General features: G+C 40.2%; 1 protein-coding gene across 5 annotated transcripts; it reads left to right on the top strand.

Moving 5' to 3' along the window:
* The first annotated feature begins 1,024 nt into the window (after positions 1 to 1,024).
* Positions 1,025 to 18,056, top strand: LOC6562517 (E3 ubiquitin-protein ligase lubel). 5 transcript variants are annotated; one of them, XM_032736621.1, is made up of 18 exons: positions 1,025 to 1,097; positions 3,531 to 3,672; positions 3,799 to 3,997; positions 4,640 to 4,776; positions 4,843 to 4,965; positions 5,489 to 5,797; positions 5,975 to 6,289; positions 6,678 to 6,960; positions 7,016 to 8,197; positions 8,472 to 8,674; positions 8,736 to 8,993; positions 9,337 to 9,889; positions 10,641 to 14,629; positions 14,703 to 14,969; positions 15,050 to 15,507; positions 15,971 to 16,342; positions 16,407 to 16,575; positions 17,533 to 18,056. In XM_032736621.1, exons 2-18 carry the CDS (start codon positions 3,619 to 3,621, stop codon positions 17,566 to 17,568), a joined length of 8,907 nt encoding a protein of 2,968 aa, XP_032592512.1. In that variant the 5' UTR covers positions 1,025 to 1,097; positions 3,531 to 3,618; the 3' UTR covers positions 17,569 to 18,056. The 5 variants fall into 5 exon arrangements, with proteins under 5 accessions (XP_032592512.1, XP_032592513.1, XP_001988028.2 ...); XM_032736622.1 differs by having other exon boundaries at positions 9,337 to 9,769; XM_001987992.2 differs by having other exon boundaries at positions 6,164 to 6,289.
* The last annotated feature ends 1,039 nt before the right edge of the window (positions 18,057 to 19,095 follow it).

Below are 19,095 nucleotides of genomic sequence, written 5' to 3' on the forward strand. Positions count from 1 at the left end.
CACACCTGTGTACTTCCAATTATAATTAAGACACATAGCAACAAAATTTTAATAATGCCAATATTTATTTAACAAGCGATTGTTCAAGGTTTCTAGGAGGTCAATTGGGTGTGATTTAATAATTGCTTATTAGCAATAGATAGCCTCTCTGAATTATTGTTTACAAATTAGATAAATTGAAAATAATATTTATGTTTAAATCAAAACTAGACAGGAAAAAAAAACATAACTCTGTTATTATCAGATTCATACACAAAGAATGTTATAAACATTTGTAGATTGTATTAATAAGTCAATGATCTCTAAAAAATTTACTTAATAGCCTTTTATTCAACATTTAAGAATTACAGACAACTTTCCAGTCTAATCAAAACCCAATAAATATGTTTTTGTATACATAATTATGATTTGATATTTAGTATTTATTTCTGAATATTAATAACCTGATATTTAGTATTAAAGCCATAATGGAAACACGGATATCAGATAAGAAAATAATAAAAGCTCATAAATAAATTTGTAGCCGGTCTGCGTCACAAATGGAATCAGCACCAGAATAAAATGCACGCAAATGTTTAACAACAAAATAAAAAAAAAAAAATTTCAACTTTTTATAAAACACGCGTCGAGCAAGACAAAGTTTTCAATACGTTGGTTTTTGTAGTATTTATAAGAAGAACGAGATTTCCCCAAAATAGACGCACAAAGAGAAAACACAACACACACCACAGTTTGATGGAAGAGATGGAGACACATTGAGAACAAATTGAGAAATTGAGGAAGAGATATATAGTGATATAGTTCCTACTGAGAACTGCGACATCTGCGGCTGCGACTGCGACTGCATAGTGCGGGTTTGTAGTAAAAATGTTGTTTAGATAGCCGGATAGAGAATTCAGTTTGTTAGGAGACGATCGCCGAACGAGACCGTAGCAAAAATATATTTAATGTCGAGCGGCTACCAATAGCAATATATATATATATAGTGTATATCTATATATAAATATATATATATATATATATAAATTCGTGTGCTACCAGCTGGCAGCAGCAATTTTGAGTGCGGCGCGACGTGAAAAGAAGTAAAATCGAATTATGTAAGTGATCTTAAAGAGGCTGTCACATCAACATATCACCAAAAAGTTCAATAACAAATATCGCTAATATGCCAAATAGAAAAACCGTACATATTATAAAAGAAAACCCCTTGAAGTGTGTGCTAAAAATAAACATAACTAAATTTAAACTCAAACGAAAAGAAGAACGGAAAAAGCTAAAAGTTCAAGGCATTTTACTGAATCTGATAAATAATCCAAATTTATGAATAAATAACGCTTGTTTTTTTTTTGCCTTTTATTTATTCAAAAACAAAAAGAAATCGAATTCGAATTGTGCAGAAAATAAACGCAAAATTTGGGCAATTAACAAAATGGCAAAAAAAAAAAGGAAGTGTTTAAAAATAGTTCGTGCGCTCGTCTGCGAGACTGTGCGTGTGTGCTTTATGTGTGTGTGTGTGTGTATGTGCATCTAAATATGTATGTGTGTATGTGTGTCTGCTCCCAGGGCAGCTGCCACTTGAAGCTGCCAACGACAACGCAGCAGGAAAAACAAAATGCGGTGGTCAAGATACATATATATATAATGCATACGTTTGGGCCACCTGAACTGTCTGCAATAATTTTCCTCTAAACAAACAAAAGAAAACATATAAAGTTATACAAGTATTTTCGCAAATATTTGCTTTTACCTAAGCAAAATAAATTGTCAGTGAGGTAAAGGTAGTTAAAGATAAATTCAGTCTTGGTAAATTCACATTTTTATTCAATTCTTACAACACCTATTAAATAATTCACATTATTTATTTTATTTCGATTTTTTTTCTAATAACCCTTTTGCCACATAAGTAATAAGTGCATTACGAAAAATGGCTTAGAAATTATATATAATCCAACATATATCAAAGTTATTACTTAAATTCAAATTATTGGTGATTTGTTATATATACGTCTTTAAAAAAAATTACATTTAGCTTATTAAATTAGATGAATTAGATATTTTCGTAAAATACATTTTCCTTTTCCCGCTTTGCCACAAACTAAGAATCCAATTATGAAAAGAATAATTAAAAAAAATTATTTACATTCAAATGATTTAAAATTTATTATAATATATGTTTTAAAAAAGGATTAAAATGACATTATTTTAAATTTGAAGACTTTTCAATAATAATTTGAGTATATATGTATATGATAGATAATATATTTGAGTTAATTGATAATTTTAGCAATAGATTCCAGATATAATATACCGTAATAGCTGCTGTGCATTAGATATTTATCATGGTTCTTATATACTCATAATGCCACATAATATCAGCCAAAATAATTCATATCTTTTATTTGAGAGTGCAGTCGAAAATGATTCAAAATATGTCTACACTCATCTATCTACTATCTAAAATTTCTCTTATTCTACATCAATCATGCAGCTTGCTACAACAAATTTTGACCAAATCTCATTTACGCAACTCTCAATTCTCTATATTTATCGCTTATTCTTTTATAGTTCTCTTTGATTTCCCTTGGGGTTTTTGTTGCTTAAATTCTCTTTACTATTTAGAGCATTTATATTGTGTTCATAAAATGTAAAGGTTCTGTCTTTTATGTACTCTCTTTCCACCTCTTTTCAAGTTGGTTTCTCTCTCTCTCTCTCTCTCTCTCTCTCTCTCTCTCTGTCCCTCTCTCTCGATCTCTCTGATTTATATTCCTCTCGAACTCTCTGATTTATATTCCTCTTAAGCACGCTGTCATCTTGCTCTAATTGAGTCACACAAATGATTTCCTTATGCTTATTTTGCATCGTTTCATAAATAAACAACAACAATTTTATGCACAATTTGGCAAAGCGTACTAATACTTAATACCCTATAGACTAAGAAGTAATGCAGATATGGCTAGTTTAAATAAAATTTGACTTCTTTCTCATCACTGCTTAGCAAATCTTTAAGTTAATATGTGAATATAGAGATTTATAATATATATTCAGCTTTCAAACGATTACTGCGAATATACATTGATCAAGACTTATGTGGATTTTGCATAGAGTATTCGTTAGTCGGTTGCCTTTCTCAGTTCAGACTTGTTTTGAATATAGAAATGTTGACCTATATTTATACGGTTTATTCGTGGAACAACTCTGGCGGTGTTTGGTCGTTTGCATTTGCGTTGCATTCATATTTTAGCTAGGGACTTGCCACACAAATTTAGGTGAGCATGCTAAAAATATTCATGAAAATTTTATAGATATTTTTTTTTAGCAGTTGTGTGTAATTGAATATGAAGTGTTTTGAAGTGCTCGAGACAAAATAATGTGCATATATGCCTCAATAAACACAAATAATTTGCCAGACATCAACTGGCACAGTTTACGATCAAATAAACTTCACATAAACACATCTTAGACATAGCTTCTCTATAAAGTATGCCCCAGTTTTGTTTAATCACTTTTTATATAATACCCAAAATATGCAGCATATAAAAAACAAGAAGAAGAAGAATAGGAAGTCCAATAAACGAATTGAACGACAAAACGGCTGCCGCAGAAAAGAAGAAAACAAAGATGGCGACACAACAATTGCTCAACAGAAACATTCGCACAATGCCCACATGGGTGGTGAGTCTCTCTCTCTTTCTCTCTCTCTCTCTCTCTCTCTCTCTCTCTCTCTCTCTCTCTCTCTGTATCTCTATCTCTACCTAGAGCTGTATTTTTTACTAATACTCTGAGTAAATACAATTGCAGACTGAGGCAAACGATCGCATTGGACCCAAGCCGCCGCCAACGCCAATGAATGGCAACGGGACTCAGCTGAAGGTGCCAGCCCTGCCACCGAAGACGAAGAACACACCCGAACCCGACTACGAAATTATCGAGTTTACCAATCAACAGCAGTACTCAAATGAACCACTGAAACCCACACAGATTCGCACCAAAACGCCAGGCAAGTAGATCTCTAATGAGACTTGAAAACACTTCCATATTTATGACAAAAAGTAAGGCTTAAGTTTAAGCATAATCCACTGATTTAACAAATATCACTAGTGAAAAAAATAGTTTGATGGATCACCTGAAAGAAACAGGTCTCTTTACAGAGAACTACTCTGCTCGAATCCGAACCCTAAAAGTACGGAAAAAAGGTTGTGATTTAACAAAATTTGATTATAATTAGACTACTATATTTGAAAAAAATGTTATTCTAATTAGACTACTAAATCATAATGCATAATTTTGATTTATAAGACTGCCCAAGACCAATTGTTTTTTCCTTAAGAAATTGACTTGACTTTTATTACCCTAATTTTTTTTGTGCTTAAACACAGCTTGGAATAATTATAATTATTATTTTTTGTCGAGATAAGATTTGAATATTCTATAGCTTTCTGAGGAGATGTTAATCAGTCTTTCACATATTTACACTTTGCATAAGATCAAATTAAAATATTCTAACGTTCAAACTGAGATCTTAAAATGAAAGAAAAGAAACTAATTAAAAGTCTTTGTTTTAAATATTTATTAAGTAGTAGTAATTATTAATAATAATTATAATAATAATAATGATAAGTTTCAACTTTTATTTATGTAGACAACAAACTGAAGTGCACATTGTGCGGCTCACAGAACCCATGGGTGACCTGTGCCGAGTGCGCTGGCCAAATCTTTTGCGCCTCATGCGACGACATGTACCACAAGCATCCCAAGCGGAAGCAGCACATACGCAAGGTAGAATTACTGAGTGGGTCAAGTATATAGTGTATATATACTGTATATATTTTCATGTTTTGCCAGGCTGTGCAGCAGGGCATACCGCCCATACCGCCAAAGGCACAGGGTGGCGCACCGCCGCCTGTTGCACCACCGAGACGCAGCAAACGTGGATTGCTGACACCGTTTCTGGGCCGCAAGGAACAGGTACGCCACTGCACGATATCATAAACCAAAATACAAACTCCGTACTAGCGAAAGTACCAGTCCAAGTACTAGATCCTAGTTCTACCATTTAGTACCAGTTTGTAATCGATTTTCTTAATGCTTCAATAAATCAAAAAAAGAAAAAATAAAACAACAATCAAATATGAAACCTTTATGCTGCTTGCAAATTGAAAAATAAAATCAGCCTTCTTCGGCACGCCGAATATTATAAATACCCTTGCAGGCCGAAATTTAACTGTTTATACAAATGGGATATTCAATTAAAACTTGATTGAAAAATAAATGAACAATGTGAGACATGCTAAAGGTGCCGATTATTCTGGGAGCCGAATGATCAAACATTCGTACCGATTTTCATCCGTATTTTATACAATTATAATACTATAAAAAAGTGATAAATTCAAGGCACAAACTATTTAAACGGTCTGCAAGGGTATGCATACAAAAAAAAAACTAGAAGAAACAGCCGACAAATGGAAACCAAACCGAAATTCTTTTGCAGATGTTGCCCCCACCATCGCCGACGCCGTCGCTGAAATCCACCAGCGGCTGGCGGGGCACAATGCCACCACAAATGACAAATCGTCCGCTGCCGGAGCCGCCACGTCCCGCACCCAGCGAGGGTGGCGGCTCCTCACGCTCCGGCACGCCCAAGTCAGTATTCGATACGATCAGTCGGCCGCCGTCCGTTCAGCTGGAGAAGATCAAGAGCAAGGCGAACGCAACTCTGGATCGGATGGCGCAGCTGCAGCAGCGATATCGCCAGCAGAAGGCGGGCACCTCGAACAGCTCGAACATGGGCAGCGAACAGGTAAGCCCAATATGTGCCACCGAATCCCATCCAGTCACCATTCAATTGTATCCCCCTCATCTATATCGTATCGTATTTTATCGTATCGTGTGCGTCTCGTCCATGTCACTCCCCTCTCTCTCTTTCTTTCTCGTTCTCTCTCTCTCTTTTTTGTTCTATGTACATTTCCTTGCGCAGCATTTGCCGAGCCTCGAGCATTGGTCAAACATTTCACCATCGCCCTCGCATTTTCGTTCCGGCAGCATGTCATCCGGTTTGAATTCATCGCATTTTGATCTATCGGATGATTCACACAATTTTCACAATTCCCTGTTGTTCCAACAACAACAACAACAACGACAACAACAACAACTCCAACAACGACAGGCAGCCGGCGCCCAGCGTCGTCAAATGAGCACATCCGTCTTCAATCTCAACTCGATGAACACGCGGCGCCCTCTAGCGGAAACCCAGCACAGCGGCGCTTGGCTGGCCAATCAGCGCATGCAGCAAGTAAGTTCACCAACACTAACAGAGTTGCCAACATTTCATAAACTGGGGGAAATCCGATTTAAGCGAACGTTAACAAGTGCATAATGCTCTAATATATTTGTAATATTACACTCAGCAAAAAAGTCACACAGAAATTTAGAAAATCGCACAAAAAGGCAAAAAAAAAATATTTTCTGATTTTTTCGAAATAATTTCTAAATTATCGAAAAAAAACATTTCTTAGCTTTAGATCTATTTTTCACAGATATATTCTGCTATTGAATAAATCGCACTTTAAAACAAAACCAAAGCTGATAGCTTTCCCATTTTTCACTTAACATGGAGCAGGCAACAAAGTTAGCAACTAATTGAGAGTAACAAATACAATCATCCTTGACTTCGCTTCCAGGCACAATCGATGGCGCAGCTGAACTGCGCCGGCTGTCAGAGTCAGCAGCAGCAGGGCAACTGGGCAGCGCATCCACACGCTCATCCGCATGGGGATGAGTGGTCCCAGTTTGGGTCGCAGCAGCAGTTCAATCACTCGAATCTGTCGCTTAATATGGGCGCCGGTTACTTGCCACAACACCAGCAGCAGCATCCGCATTACCCTCCACCCGTGTTTATGACACAACGCGGCATGATGCCCAACATGTATCCAGGTGCTGTTGGTTACCCCATGTTGCATCCAGGTGAGCTGCTGAGAGTCACCTTAAACTATCCTTGATTTATTGATTCCCCTTCCAGGCGTCATGGGCATGCCACCGCCTGTTGCCTCGCGTGCAGCATCCCGTCCTCGTTATCCTGCCTCCCCGACGCCCAGTCGCAAGTCACTCTCGATGCGACGTGGCAAACGCAGCAGTTATGGGGATGATGAGCTGACCGATGATGAGGATTCGGATCAGGATGATCGTCGCTCTCTTGTCTCCAATCGCTCGGGCATGACGAGTGCCTCGCGCTCTCATCAGCATCAGCATCATCATCAGCGTCAGCGCCGCTTGTCCAGTGCCTCGCAGCTGATCAACAATAGTGGCAATGATGAGCTGGATGGGGAGCAGCGTATGGTCAGCAGACAGCACAAGATGCGCGATCGTCGCGGCTCCTTTGCCAAGTCTGTGCAAAGCGAGTGGCTGCCCGAGCGCAGGGATTCAAATGAAGGAGGAGGAGGTGGAGGTGGTGGTACCTTAAAGAGATCCCAACACGAACCACCAAAAACGAGTCGCATCTACTCGGATCTGGAATCGGAGGGATCGGATGCACGTGCCTTGGTTCAAGCCAAAATACAGCAAAAGCTGCAGCAGAACTCTACAGAAATGCAGCCAACCAGCAAAAGGAACGAGGTCAAACGCAAGCCGGAGATGAAGGATGAAAACACACAGGCAGCGGCGGTGGTTCAAAAGAGCTCCGTAACTCTAGCCAAGGCGGAGAACAGTGAATCCGATTACGAGGAGGAGGTAGTTGAGGAAGTTCCCGACTCAGAGACCGAGGCGGATGAGACGCCAGCAGCTGAGACAGTTGAGGCTGGCGAAGATGATTTGGGACCACCGCCATCGACTCCCGATCACGAATGGGAATGCGAGTTTTGCACCTTTGTCAACGAGGCCAATGTCAAAATCTGTGCCATCTGCTGCAAGACGCCCTGCAAGCCACCCACAAAACCCACAGAAAAGAAAGCCATTACAGCGGATACAAAAGCAGAGTCCAAGGCTCCAACACCCAAGCCGGAGACCAAACTGGTGCACAAGAGCTCCATGAAGTCAACTAATCAAACACCAAGCAAACCAAAACAAACCACAGCAACAGCAACAACCGCGACAACGAGCACCACAAGCACCACCAAGAAACCAAGTGTAACCACAAAATCGCAGCTGAAAACCACAGGGGATAAACAAACAGAAAGTTCCATCTCCAAGGGTTTCACACACAAAGGTAGGATTCTAAAGAAAATCTCATTTTTCGAGGGTACCAAGAACTGAAACCGAAAAACCCCCCCCACAAGAAAAAAAGTCAAACACAACTCAAGCATTGTGCATCCTAAATAATAACAAACTGTAACTGTTCAAACTACAATTAACGCATTTATTGAAACATTATACGAAATACAAATCAAGTCCCAAACTAAAAACATCCTTGAGTTTTGTTTTTCTCATTAATTTGTGTTGTGTTGTGTGCCCTACTAAAGCTCTCATCCATCATCTTCCAGAATCCGTTGAGAATATTTGGAATACACTGGATGAGAGCATACAGGCACAGGCGGAGCAGGTGTTGAAGCAGGCCCAAAAGGTCTCCACAGGCTGTGGCGGCACACCTCCCAGGGAGCTACCCCCCAGACAGGATGATGCTGCCATCGAAAGACAGGCTAGGGAAATGGCCACCTCACCACCACCGCAAAGCATTTCCACACAAGTAAACGATCAATCTGCATTCAATCCTTTGAAATCCTGAGGTTAATTAGCGCCATTTACAGACCTACGATGTGCTGCCCATTCACGCCCAGTCAGAGGAACCAGCGGCTCCTGTCCAGGAGCACTTTAGATCGCCCGAGCCTGCCAAAATGGAAAGGAAACCGTATTATCGCAGCAGCTCACAGCTCCCACAGGAGAACGAACGCTATCGTAGCGCCAATGATCTGAGATATAGTGTGGACACTGCTTCAGGTCCATATAATACGGGTCAGCTCACCAGACGTCCCAATTTCATAAATGATCTGAGATCTTTGCAGCACGTAAGTCAAAATAACTTTTTCTTGCACATCCTAACGATCAGATTAACCATGTGAAATTAAGGACATTTAAGATGTGGAACCTATTAAAGGTATTAAGAGGGTATATCGCATAGTCTAAATCAATGAGGATGATCAATTATGCTTATTTGCGAATGTTTTTCAATTGGAAAAAATAATCTTTTATTGTATTTTCTATCAAACACGTTTTCTCCTATTAGCAAAGTTGCTCAGTCAGAATAGAGAAATCATAGTTTCCCATAATAAAATAAAGAAAAACTTATTTTTAATAATTCTTATTATTAGTAATATTTGTATTTTTTATCCACCACGTTCTCCCTTTTAGCAAAGTTCCTCGCCATTTGATATGCCACACGATTCAGTCGGCTACAAACACGAACCGGCCCGCGATCCCGAAATCGAAATGCACATCATATTGAAGGAGCTGGAACTGTACAAGTTCACAGTTGAGGAACTGGAGGCAGCTCTCAAATACTGCGGTCCCGATATGCATCCCATACAATGGCTGCGCGAGAACTGGCACAAGCTGGTCCAGACCGTGCAGAGTCTATCCACAAAGTACGGCCAGGAGCGGGCGGAGAACACAATTGGGACAATCTCGCAGAATGAGGCACGAGAGGCTCTGCGAAGTTCGGGTGGCAATGTTTGGCAAGCCGTTGCGGATTGCATACAGCAGCGGCAGCAAAAGTACCGCAAACTGGCCGCCAAGGGCAACTTTCTGAGTGAGGATATTGTGAATGCGTTGACAGCGCATCAAGGTAATGTGGAACAGGCCTTGGTCGAACTGAATCGCACACAACTCAAACCATTTCTAATGCGCATCTGGGGCTCGCCGAACGGCGTGGAGAATGAGAGTGCCGCCTTAGATAACAAGTCGGGTTAGTCTCTAGCTCGAATGCCTTAAATCTCAATCACTATTCACTATACACAGCGGTCGCTCGAAATTTAGAAGAGACTCGAATTTGATTTCAAACATAATTCTAATACCTGAAAACGAAATGCAATAGAAAATAATTCGTATTTGCCATATTTGAAATAAAATTCCTATAACCCATATTTATTTATATTAAAAGTAATCGTTGTAATTAGAACACACAGCTTAATACCAGAAAAAAAAATTAAATGTTAATTGCTTGCCATAACATTTTTTTAAATAAATTAAAAATGATTATTACACATTAAATGTAATTTACTTTTTTATATTTCATAATTTTAAAAAATCCACACTTTTTTCAACCCCCCAACGAGTTTTGACTTTAATGGACTGGCAGGGCGTTCTCAAATCTAGAATCGGCACAAATTATATAAAGTAAACAATTTCATGCTCACTTTTTATTTGCTTGTACATTTTTGCCTGTTATAAAGAAATAACCAAAATTAACCAGAGAGACAACAATAGATAGACAATCAGCTCACTTTGTATACCTTTTTGCCCATTATAAAGATAACCAGTCACTCACAAGAATTCCCAAAACCTTTGCTCAATTCTCAAAAATATGAATTGTAGATGAAAGCAGTTTAAGGCACTGAAATAGGTGCTTTCTGGCAATTTCTGGCAGTTCCAAGTTGCGAGCGATCACTGTAATTCTATTTTACACTCCTCATGTTCTCTCTCCATCTATTGTGTAGATATCCATGAGTTTCTCAACACACATGCTTTGGACTGTTTGCAAATGACGAGTAGTGAGAATTCTGCATTTGCCAATCCATTCGATGCTTTGTATACTGATGATAATCACAGCCCTGCCAAATCGTCTTATGCCACGCCGAGTCCTTATCAACTCGAGGATAGTACACTCAAAAATCTGGAAATACTTATTGGCAACATGGAACAGAATCAGGCCAAGCAGAATCAGGAAGTGCTGCGTTCAATTGAAACGATGCTGGAGGGTTTCAAAAGCAAACCTGAGCAGGAGTATGAAACGGATCCAGAAGTTATGCGCATCCTAACCAAGAGTCCGATTAGTACTTTGAAATCCCCATCTGCGCTGCAGGACAAGTCCAGCGATGATGTCAAGAGCTTTGTGTGGCAACACATACAGGATATTGTGCCCAACCTGGTGCAGCAGGTGGAACAGGAGCTAATGGAGCCAACAGAGGTGGACGAGGTACCCCTAATCCCAGTGGAAACAATCGCACCTGTGGTTGAGGCAGTGGTGCAAAAAGAGCCAACACCACCACCAGAAGATCCGGGTGTTTACATCATGGAGGAGATCATCAAGCCAAATTTACGGGAGAGTTCAATACGCGAAGAATTGCCAGCTAATTTCATTTATGCTACGGAAATAGCCAACTTTAAGCTGGAGTTTGATCGGGGCATCGAGAGATGGCATGAATTGGAATGGGAATTGGATGACTTGGAAGACGCCGAGCGTATTGTCTACAAGAGTTATATGGCACCGAAAATGGAAGAAGTGGAAGAGGCCATTGCGGAGCCAGCTGTAGCTGTGAGTGAGACGGAAACCAATAGTCCAAAGGACCTTGAATCCAACAGCAATATTACAAGTGAGGCTGCCGTGGACTCTAGCGCAACTCCCTCAGCGAGTGCAACGAAGAAAGAATCGAATGCGGCTCAAGAAATGGAGGAAGTCATTTCACCAAAACCCATCAGCGAATCAACAACGAAACCTACCGAAAAGACAGCAGAGACTCCACCAGAAAAGATTGCAGTTGAAACAACAGTTGAGAAGCGGAAGGAAGAACCAAAGGAGATTCAAACCGAGTCCCCAGCTGAGTTAGATGACAAACCCAGCACCAGTCGAGAAGCTAATAGAAGAATTAAACGATCGCAGCTACCGAAAAAAACAAGGACTCGGGATCAAAGCCAAAAACCAGCTAATCGAAATAGATTGCCCAATAAGACGGCGGAAAAGAGCCAACAAGATGAAGCTAATCAAGTCGCTGAGCAACCACAGAAAGCAGCAGAAACAGGCACAAATCAGATATTTGCAGATTATAAGATGGGAACAGCTATTGTCGAGACTGAAGTGGAAGTAGACAATCAAGTTAAGGCGGACGAGATAACTCACACGGAAGGAGGAGAAACTGAAACAAGGGAAGCTGACGCGGAAGCAGAAGCTGGCATAAGAAAAGAAGCTGAAATAGAAGAGGGAGCTTTTGCAGAAGTAGAAGCTGAAGTTACTTCTTCAACACCGGTTCCTGAAACCGCTGAAGTTGATGCAGCAATAGAAGCTTCAACATCTGTTAATGAAACACAAGAAGTAGATGCAGCAGTAAAATCAGATCTTACTTCTTCAACATCGGTTTCTGAAACCCCTGAAGTAGCAGCTTCAACATCTGTTAATGAAACACAAGAAGTAGATGCAGCAGTAAAAGTTAATGTTACTTCTTCAACTTCTGCTATTGAAACACCAGAAGTAGATGGACAATCCAGTCTAACTGAAGCTAATCTTGCTCAAGTCGAGCAACTTTATGTTAATCCGGAGGACTCAGGAGTTTCTCAAAGTCCTGAAGTTCCACAGTTATCTACAGCTGATAGCTCGTCAGCTCAACCAGAAGAAAGTATTGTGCTACAACTGCAACCAACCCCAGCTTCAGAAGAAAAAGCTGTTTTGGAATATCAATCACAGGAAACAGCTGAGAGCTCAGACCATCAATCACAGGCAGAGGTGAACACCGAACCAGTCATTGAGACAATACCAACAATCACTGTTGCAACTAATCAAAAGCGAAGACCCAAGCGTTTCTCAAAGATTCCGGTGAGAACCTTAAGCATAACTAGTCTCCGCAGTGAGAGTAGAAATAGTATTCAAACACCAACAGTAGCAGAAGCAGAGAATAATACAAGAAACTCAGAAGAGAATGCAGAAATCCAGGAAGAAGAAATCAAACCCGCTTCTCCTTCTTCAATCGAGGCGTCGAATACATCTTCCTCGACAGCTGAAGTCGTAACGCCCAACGATTCCGAAGAGGTCTTTGAGGATGCAGCCGAGTTCAGCGGTGAGGAACCGCATCTACACGATGAATATCACTCGGATGCCGAGCTCTATAGCCTGGACAGTGAGGATCATCTACCAAAGTCACCCGCAAGTGAAGTATTGCTCGTTCTCAATACCGAGTCACCTGCAGAGGACTTCCACATTAACAAATCGACCAGTAATACAACAATTAGTTCACATTCAAGCCAATCCGAGCCAGAGAAGATGGTGCTGAAGGAGTTTATACCATCGGGAGATCCAGCCAAGCAAAATCTGAGTGAACTTGTCGAGGACACTCAGCGTTTGATCAAACAAATGCGCGATGAGATCAGCATGGACGAGTTTGAGTCAACCGATGACGAAGATTACTCCGAGGACTACTCCGATGAGTACGATGAGGGCGAAGAGGAGGAGTGGTATGATGACAGCGAGGGCGATGAGGAGGAGGGCACATACAACGAGAACGCATCCTTTATTGAGGAAGCCTCCAGTGGGGCAGCAGCTGGCTTGGCATATGGTGACGATGAAGCCACCGAAATCGAGGACATTATGGAAGAAGATGAATTTGAAGAGGAAGAAGGAGAACCAGAACGAAAAGGAGACGGAGACGATAAGACAGACAATAATAAGCTTGCTCAGACAGCTGACACGCATGAAACAGTCACGAGCACCTCATCAGTCACGCCCACAAATCATGAAATGGATCTAAATACAGAGATTGAGACGGTTTCTTCCACAGCCAGGATCAGCGCAGTTGAGGCAAATATCAAGTCAACTGATGAAACAGCTCTAACACAAGCTGCTGTACTAGAAGAACCTATAGAACCCGTTGTTGCTGTAGTTCATGAAACGGTTCCGGATTTATCCCCAGCCACAGAACCCATTGAACAAATTACTGAAACTCCTGCCGTGGAAATTTTATTGGAATCGGAAACCCAACCAATAGCTGAGCAGGTCGCAGAACCAACTGCCCTACCCCTAACACCCGCACCACCCATTATCGATTCAGAAACCCGTCCGCTTGAGCTGCCCACCGAAACAGTATTGGAAGAGCCCAAAAAGGTAAATCCCAAGACAATCCCAAGCAAAACCGAGGCTAGCAAAACTCCCAGCACACTGAAAACCAACAAATCCACAGTAAGCAAAATACCCAAACTCACAAATGAAACCAACACAAACACAACAGTCACAACAACAACAACAACCAACAACAGCAACAACAAGAAATTGCCGATGCGTTCCAAATCCTTTTCCGCACCCATGGGCATCTCATCGGTCAAACGCATCCAGCAGCAGTTCCTGCAGAAACAAACACAGTCCAGCACATTGAGCAGCAGTCGTGTGCCACTCAAGACTAGTCCAACCAATAGGAAATCCCTGAGTGAAGCGATTAGCAAATTCAATACACAAACCACACTGGATGGCCCGAGCACCAGTGGTGCAGCAGCTGCGGTAAATGCACTGTTCAAGCCACGATCCCAGCCACGTATACCCAAAAAGAAATATCATGAGACATGTTTCTCGGATGATGATTACGAGACATCGGCCAACGAGGAGGAGCCAGAGGAGGAGACTGAACTAGCTGCACCACTGAAAGCAGAGCTGCTCAAACGCAAACTCAGCATGCCCGTCTTTCGGGCCTATGCCAGTGTTCAGGAGCCCATTATTGAGGAGCCAGCGGTGTGTAAAATCCCTTGGAGGTGTACAGTAAATATCTGATACAGTCTGTGTCTGTTTTCACTCCTAATTCCAGGTGCTGGCCCGCAAATATGTCGAACAGCAGCTGGTCACGAGTATTGCCGAGGCACAAATTGCCGCCACACTGGTAAACATGAAGTTCCAGGAGGATGTGGCCCTGTGGGCAGCAAGGGAATGCTCGGATCTCGATCAGGCCATCTCCATGCTGCAGCAGGAGTGTGAACTGTGTATGAACAACTATCCCATGAATCAAATTGTCTCCATGCTCAAGTGCACCCACAAGTGCTGCAAGCAATGCGCCAAGAGCTATTTCACCGTACAGGTAAACAGATAATATTAATTGCATATTTCTAATTAATTATTAATTGTCTACATCTAAAAATGATATTTTTCTCCCTTTAGATAACAGATCGCAGCATCAACGATTGCAGCTGCCCGTTTTGTAAGTTGCCCGAGCTGAGCAACGAGGTGGCACATGAGGATGAGCACTTGGAGTACTTTTCCAACTTGGACATATTTCTCAAAAGCATTTTGGACAACGATGTGCATGAGCTGTTCCAGCGCAAGCTCCGCGACCGCACACTGCTCCAGGATCCCAACTTTAAGTGGTGCATCCAGTGCTCCTCGGGCTTCTTTGCCCGGCCCAAGCAGAAGCGTTTGATATGCCCCGATTGTGGTTCGGTAACCTGTGCCCTGTGCCGCAAACCCTGGGAGAGGCAGCACGAAGGCACCACCTGTGAGGCGTACCTGGAATGGAGGCGTGAGAATGATCCGGAGTTGCAGGCCCAGGGCGTACAGGAGCATTTGGCGCAACATGGCATCGATTGTCCCAAGTGCAAGTTCCGTTACTCGTTGGCAAGGTAAGAAGAATCTTATGAACCAAATATCTTATAATTAGACAGTGTCCACTCGGGATTCCAATTACCTCACAATTATGATTTCCTCTTAACCCATTTTTTCCAAACCAAAAATGTACAAAATGTATATAATAATCGTATATTCAAAAAATTTACTTTTATATGAATTTTAAATTCTTCAAGGCGTTTTTTATTAAACAAAAATATTTAAAACAATTAACTTTGTATCTGTATATTTACCAATGAATACACCAAACACGCAAAAGTTTTTCTATTTGAAAACAATATATATAATATATAATAGACATTACTTCGTCTTCATATACTCGTACATACATATGTTTGAATGTACATTTTAAATTTCAATATATACCTAAAAAGTTGAAAATAATTATGTATATATTATTAATATATACAAATATGAGTTTTAACTTATTAAACCTTATTATTAATATAATCTTTTCAGGGGCGGCTGCATGCATTTCACGTGCACCCAGTGCAAATTTGAGTTCTGTTATGGTTGTGCCAGACCCTTTATGATGGGCGCCAAATGCAACATCTCGCCGTATTGTTCCAAGTTGGGTTTGCATGCCCATCATCCACGGAATTGTTTGTTCTACCTGCGCGACAAGATACCGCTGCAGCTACAGTTTCTGCTCAAGGAGCACAAGGTCACATTCGATACGGAGCCCATCGAGACCGACGATGAGCCGAGCAGCGCCAGCACGGCAAGGGCCTTGTCCCGTTGCCCCATCCCACTGCAGAAGGAGACCCCACAGGGCCTAGTGGACACCGTTTGCAACAGCGATGTGCCCGAAAAGCATGCGGGCATGTGTCGGTACGTGTTTTTTGGGGGAACTCCCACTGGTGTCTTGAAAAAACAGCTAATTGCTCTTTTATAGCACACATTACGTAGAGTATTTGGCTGGCAAGGTTGCCAAGGCCAGCATCGATCCGCTGCCCATTTTCGATTTGACGGACTGTGTCCAGGAGCTGCGTAGGCGAGGCATTGCTCTTCCCGAGCGCGGACCCTGGGACACCGATGAGATCTACAAGAAAATGTGCTCTGAGGTTAGTTCGATAATGTTTTTATGTTTTCTTTTCTTTTTTTTTTTGTTTTGTTTTCGTACTGCGTTTAATTATTTGCGTACCCACCACATTATAATTTTCGTACGAAGTGTATAATGCCGTGTGGGATATATCATTGAAGATATCCCTGCTTAAGCAGGGCAAATTTTGATTCCGAAGAATATTTTAGAAAATCATATAGAGGCTCTAACAAAAAAAAAAAAACAATCAATTTAAATCTATTATTAAATTTTAATTGTATTATGTTTAATGGAAAATTTTGAGAAAACGATTCTAATTTTGTATGATTTCTGATTTTGTTTGACAGTATTTAGCTTCAACTTACAATTACCGTATTGTTTAGCTTCTATATCAAAAAACTATCAAATTTAGATCTTATATAAGTAAAACTTTTCTTTTTGAAATTAAAAGATCAATTTGTATTCAAAATCTTGGATATTCTTCATATTATTCACGGTAAAAATGGCTTCAAAATATATTTGTTTAATGACAAGACAATTATTTATATATTGAGCAAGGGTATTCAATGTACGGTAGCACAAAGATAATGTTCTGTGCTGTTGTTGATTTTACCTTTGGTGTTGTTTTGGTTTCACATTGTGCTTTTTATTGAGTTTTCTTTACGTGGAAAACGCATTTCCTGCGGCTGTTTTGACCCGATGATTCAGTTCACGCCCCCGCTATAAATAAACGTCGATCGATGAAAGCAAAAACAAGGTGCCTAATATGCTCGCCTAAATTTAGGAACCACTCTGACGTATTTCATACGCGTCTTAATTGATTTTGTTCGCCTTTATTAGTATTAGATTGTAAACAAGAAACGCAAGCGTAAATTACAAATGTTTATCTCTTGCTCTCACTATCTCTCTCTCTCTCTATCTCTCTCTCTCTCTCTCTCTCTCTCTCTCTCTCTCTCTCTCTCTCTCTCTCTCTTTGTAGGTAATCAAACAACATATACCACTCAAATCGGCCTGAGTGCGATCGTATAATTCGCTGTGTTCTTCAAGGGCATTCAATCGACGCTTCTCAACTATTGCAATTGTTCATGCAATTTTTTATGAATAATCGTAAACATTTATATGACGACATTTTTATATACATTGAGCATACACATACATACAAAAATACATATATATATATGTAAATTGTAGACAGTTTATTAGACATTCGACATTCATACCATACATAATGCCCATTCGTATACCCGCCCATCCACCCGATAGCACTACCAACTATTTGTTTAGCCCGTAAGCAGTTTATTATTATTTTTGCACTTCAGGCTAGACACAAACCATAGCCAATATATGGACAGACACGAGGCACTAACAGCATCCAATAAACAGCTTGTGCGAGAACCGAGAATTGTTAACGGGTGCAATTTGTGCAAAGCGTGTTGCAAATATTCGACATACTGCAAATATATGCGTGCCAGATGGCGTTTACCTTGCCATAATAATCGAAAATATGCAAAACTGTTTGTTGTATATTAAGATATTGATTGTGCGGTGCTGAAAATTTCGATTCATATGGTAAGTGGTAAATTTGCAGTTTACATTCAAATGGTAATCATCTTTTGAATATATGCAATTGAAATGTAATTGAAAAACCTGACAGAAAATTGTGCTAGTAATTTCTCTCTAAAAAGTTTATATATATATATTACTAGTTCCGGCAGGAATGCAATTTGTATACTCCGATTGGACTTACACCAAAGGAGTTGATAGTTAATGCATCAATGTATGCATGTATCTTAGTATTCAGATTTGTACACATAAATATTAAAATGTATGAGAAAATGACAATTTGGCCCAATATATACATGGATATTAAACATTGCTTAATATTGCTTAATAATGTTGTCAATGAAATGAAAGATCTTTCAAAACCACAACTAGCTATTCACAGCTCCTTGCCAGCGGCTCCTTGGATTCGCATAGAGCGAAGAAATGTACACAAAAAAGGTTTTAAAATTAGAAAGTATTTTTTTTATTTACAGAAATATTTGGTTACTCTGATACGAAGATGGCCTTTACATATGTTTCTTATCTAATACATATATTTCTTTATCGAATACAACTGAGTGAGGATATTGCCACATATATCGTTCTGACGATGCAAATTTGACATCCGCACAAGAATTTTCTTTATGAGCTTACATATTATCATGGCGATCGAACCAAACATTTCGTGATAATGTAGAAAAAAGAAACTAATCACATTTTTTTATATTTTTATAATTTTATAAGATTCTCTAAGAGAAAATGATTTAAGCAATTTGATATTTAGCAAAAGACTAGTTAAGAAATGGATGCGAACTTATTATAAGATCAACTACTTCTCTTACTTATGATAAGCCACAATTCCACAGGCATATATATGATTCGATGGAATCAGTTCAAGAAGAGGGCGTCTCCGACAACACCTGTTGTCACATTCACTCAGTTCGAGAAGCTCCCAAAACTGTTGCATACTTTTGAGGTTGATGCTGCTACAGAGTGTCGC

This window comes from Drosophila grimshawi, unplaced genomic scaffold, assembly GCF_018153295.1.
Source record: "Drosophila grimshawi isolate 15287-2541.00 unplaced genomic scaffold, ASM1815329v1 contig_1377, whole genome shotgun sequence".
Classification (NCBI taxonomy): Eukaryota; Metazoa; Arthropoda; class Insecta; order Diptera; family Drosophilidae; genus Drosophila; species Drosophila grimshawi.

Bases quoted from the DNA above. Each gene is read 5' to 3' on its own strand.
- LOC6562517 (XM_032736621.1), top strand. From the start codon at position 3,619: ATGGCGACACAACAATTGCTCAACAGAAACATTCGCACAATGCCCACA. The intron at 3,673-3,798 runs GTGAGTCTCTCT...ATACAATTGCAG, and splicing joins GCACAATGCCCACATGGGTG to ACTGAGGCAAACGATCGCAT. The intron at 8,994-9,336 runs GTAAGTCAAAAT...TCTCCCTTTTAG, and splicing joins ATCTGAGATCTTTGCAGCAC to CAAAGTTCCTCGCCATTTGA.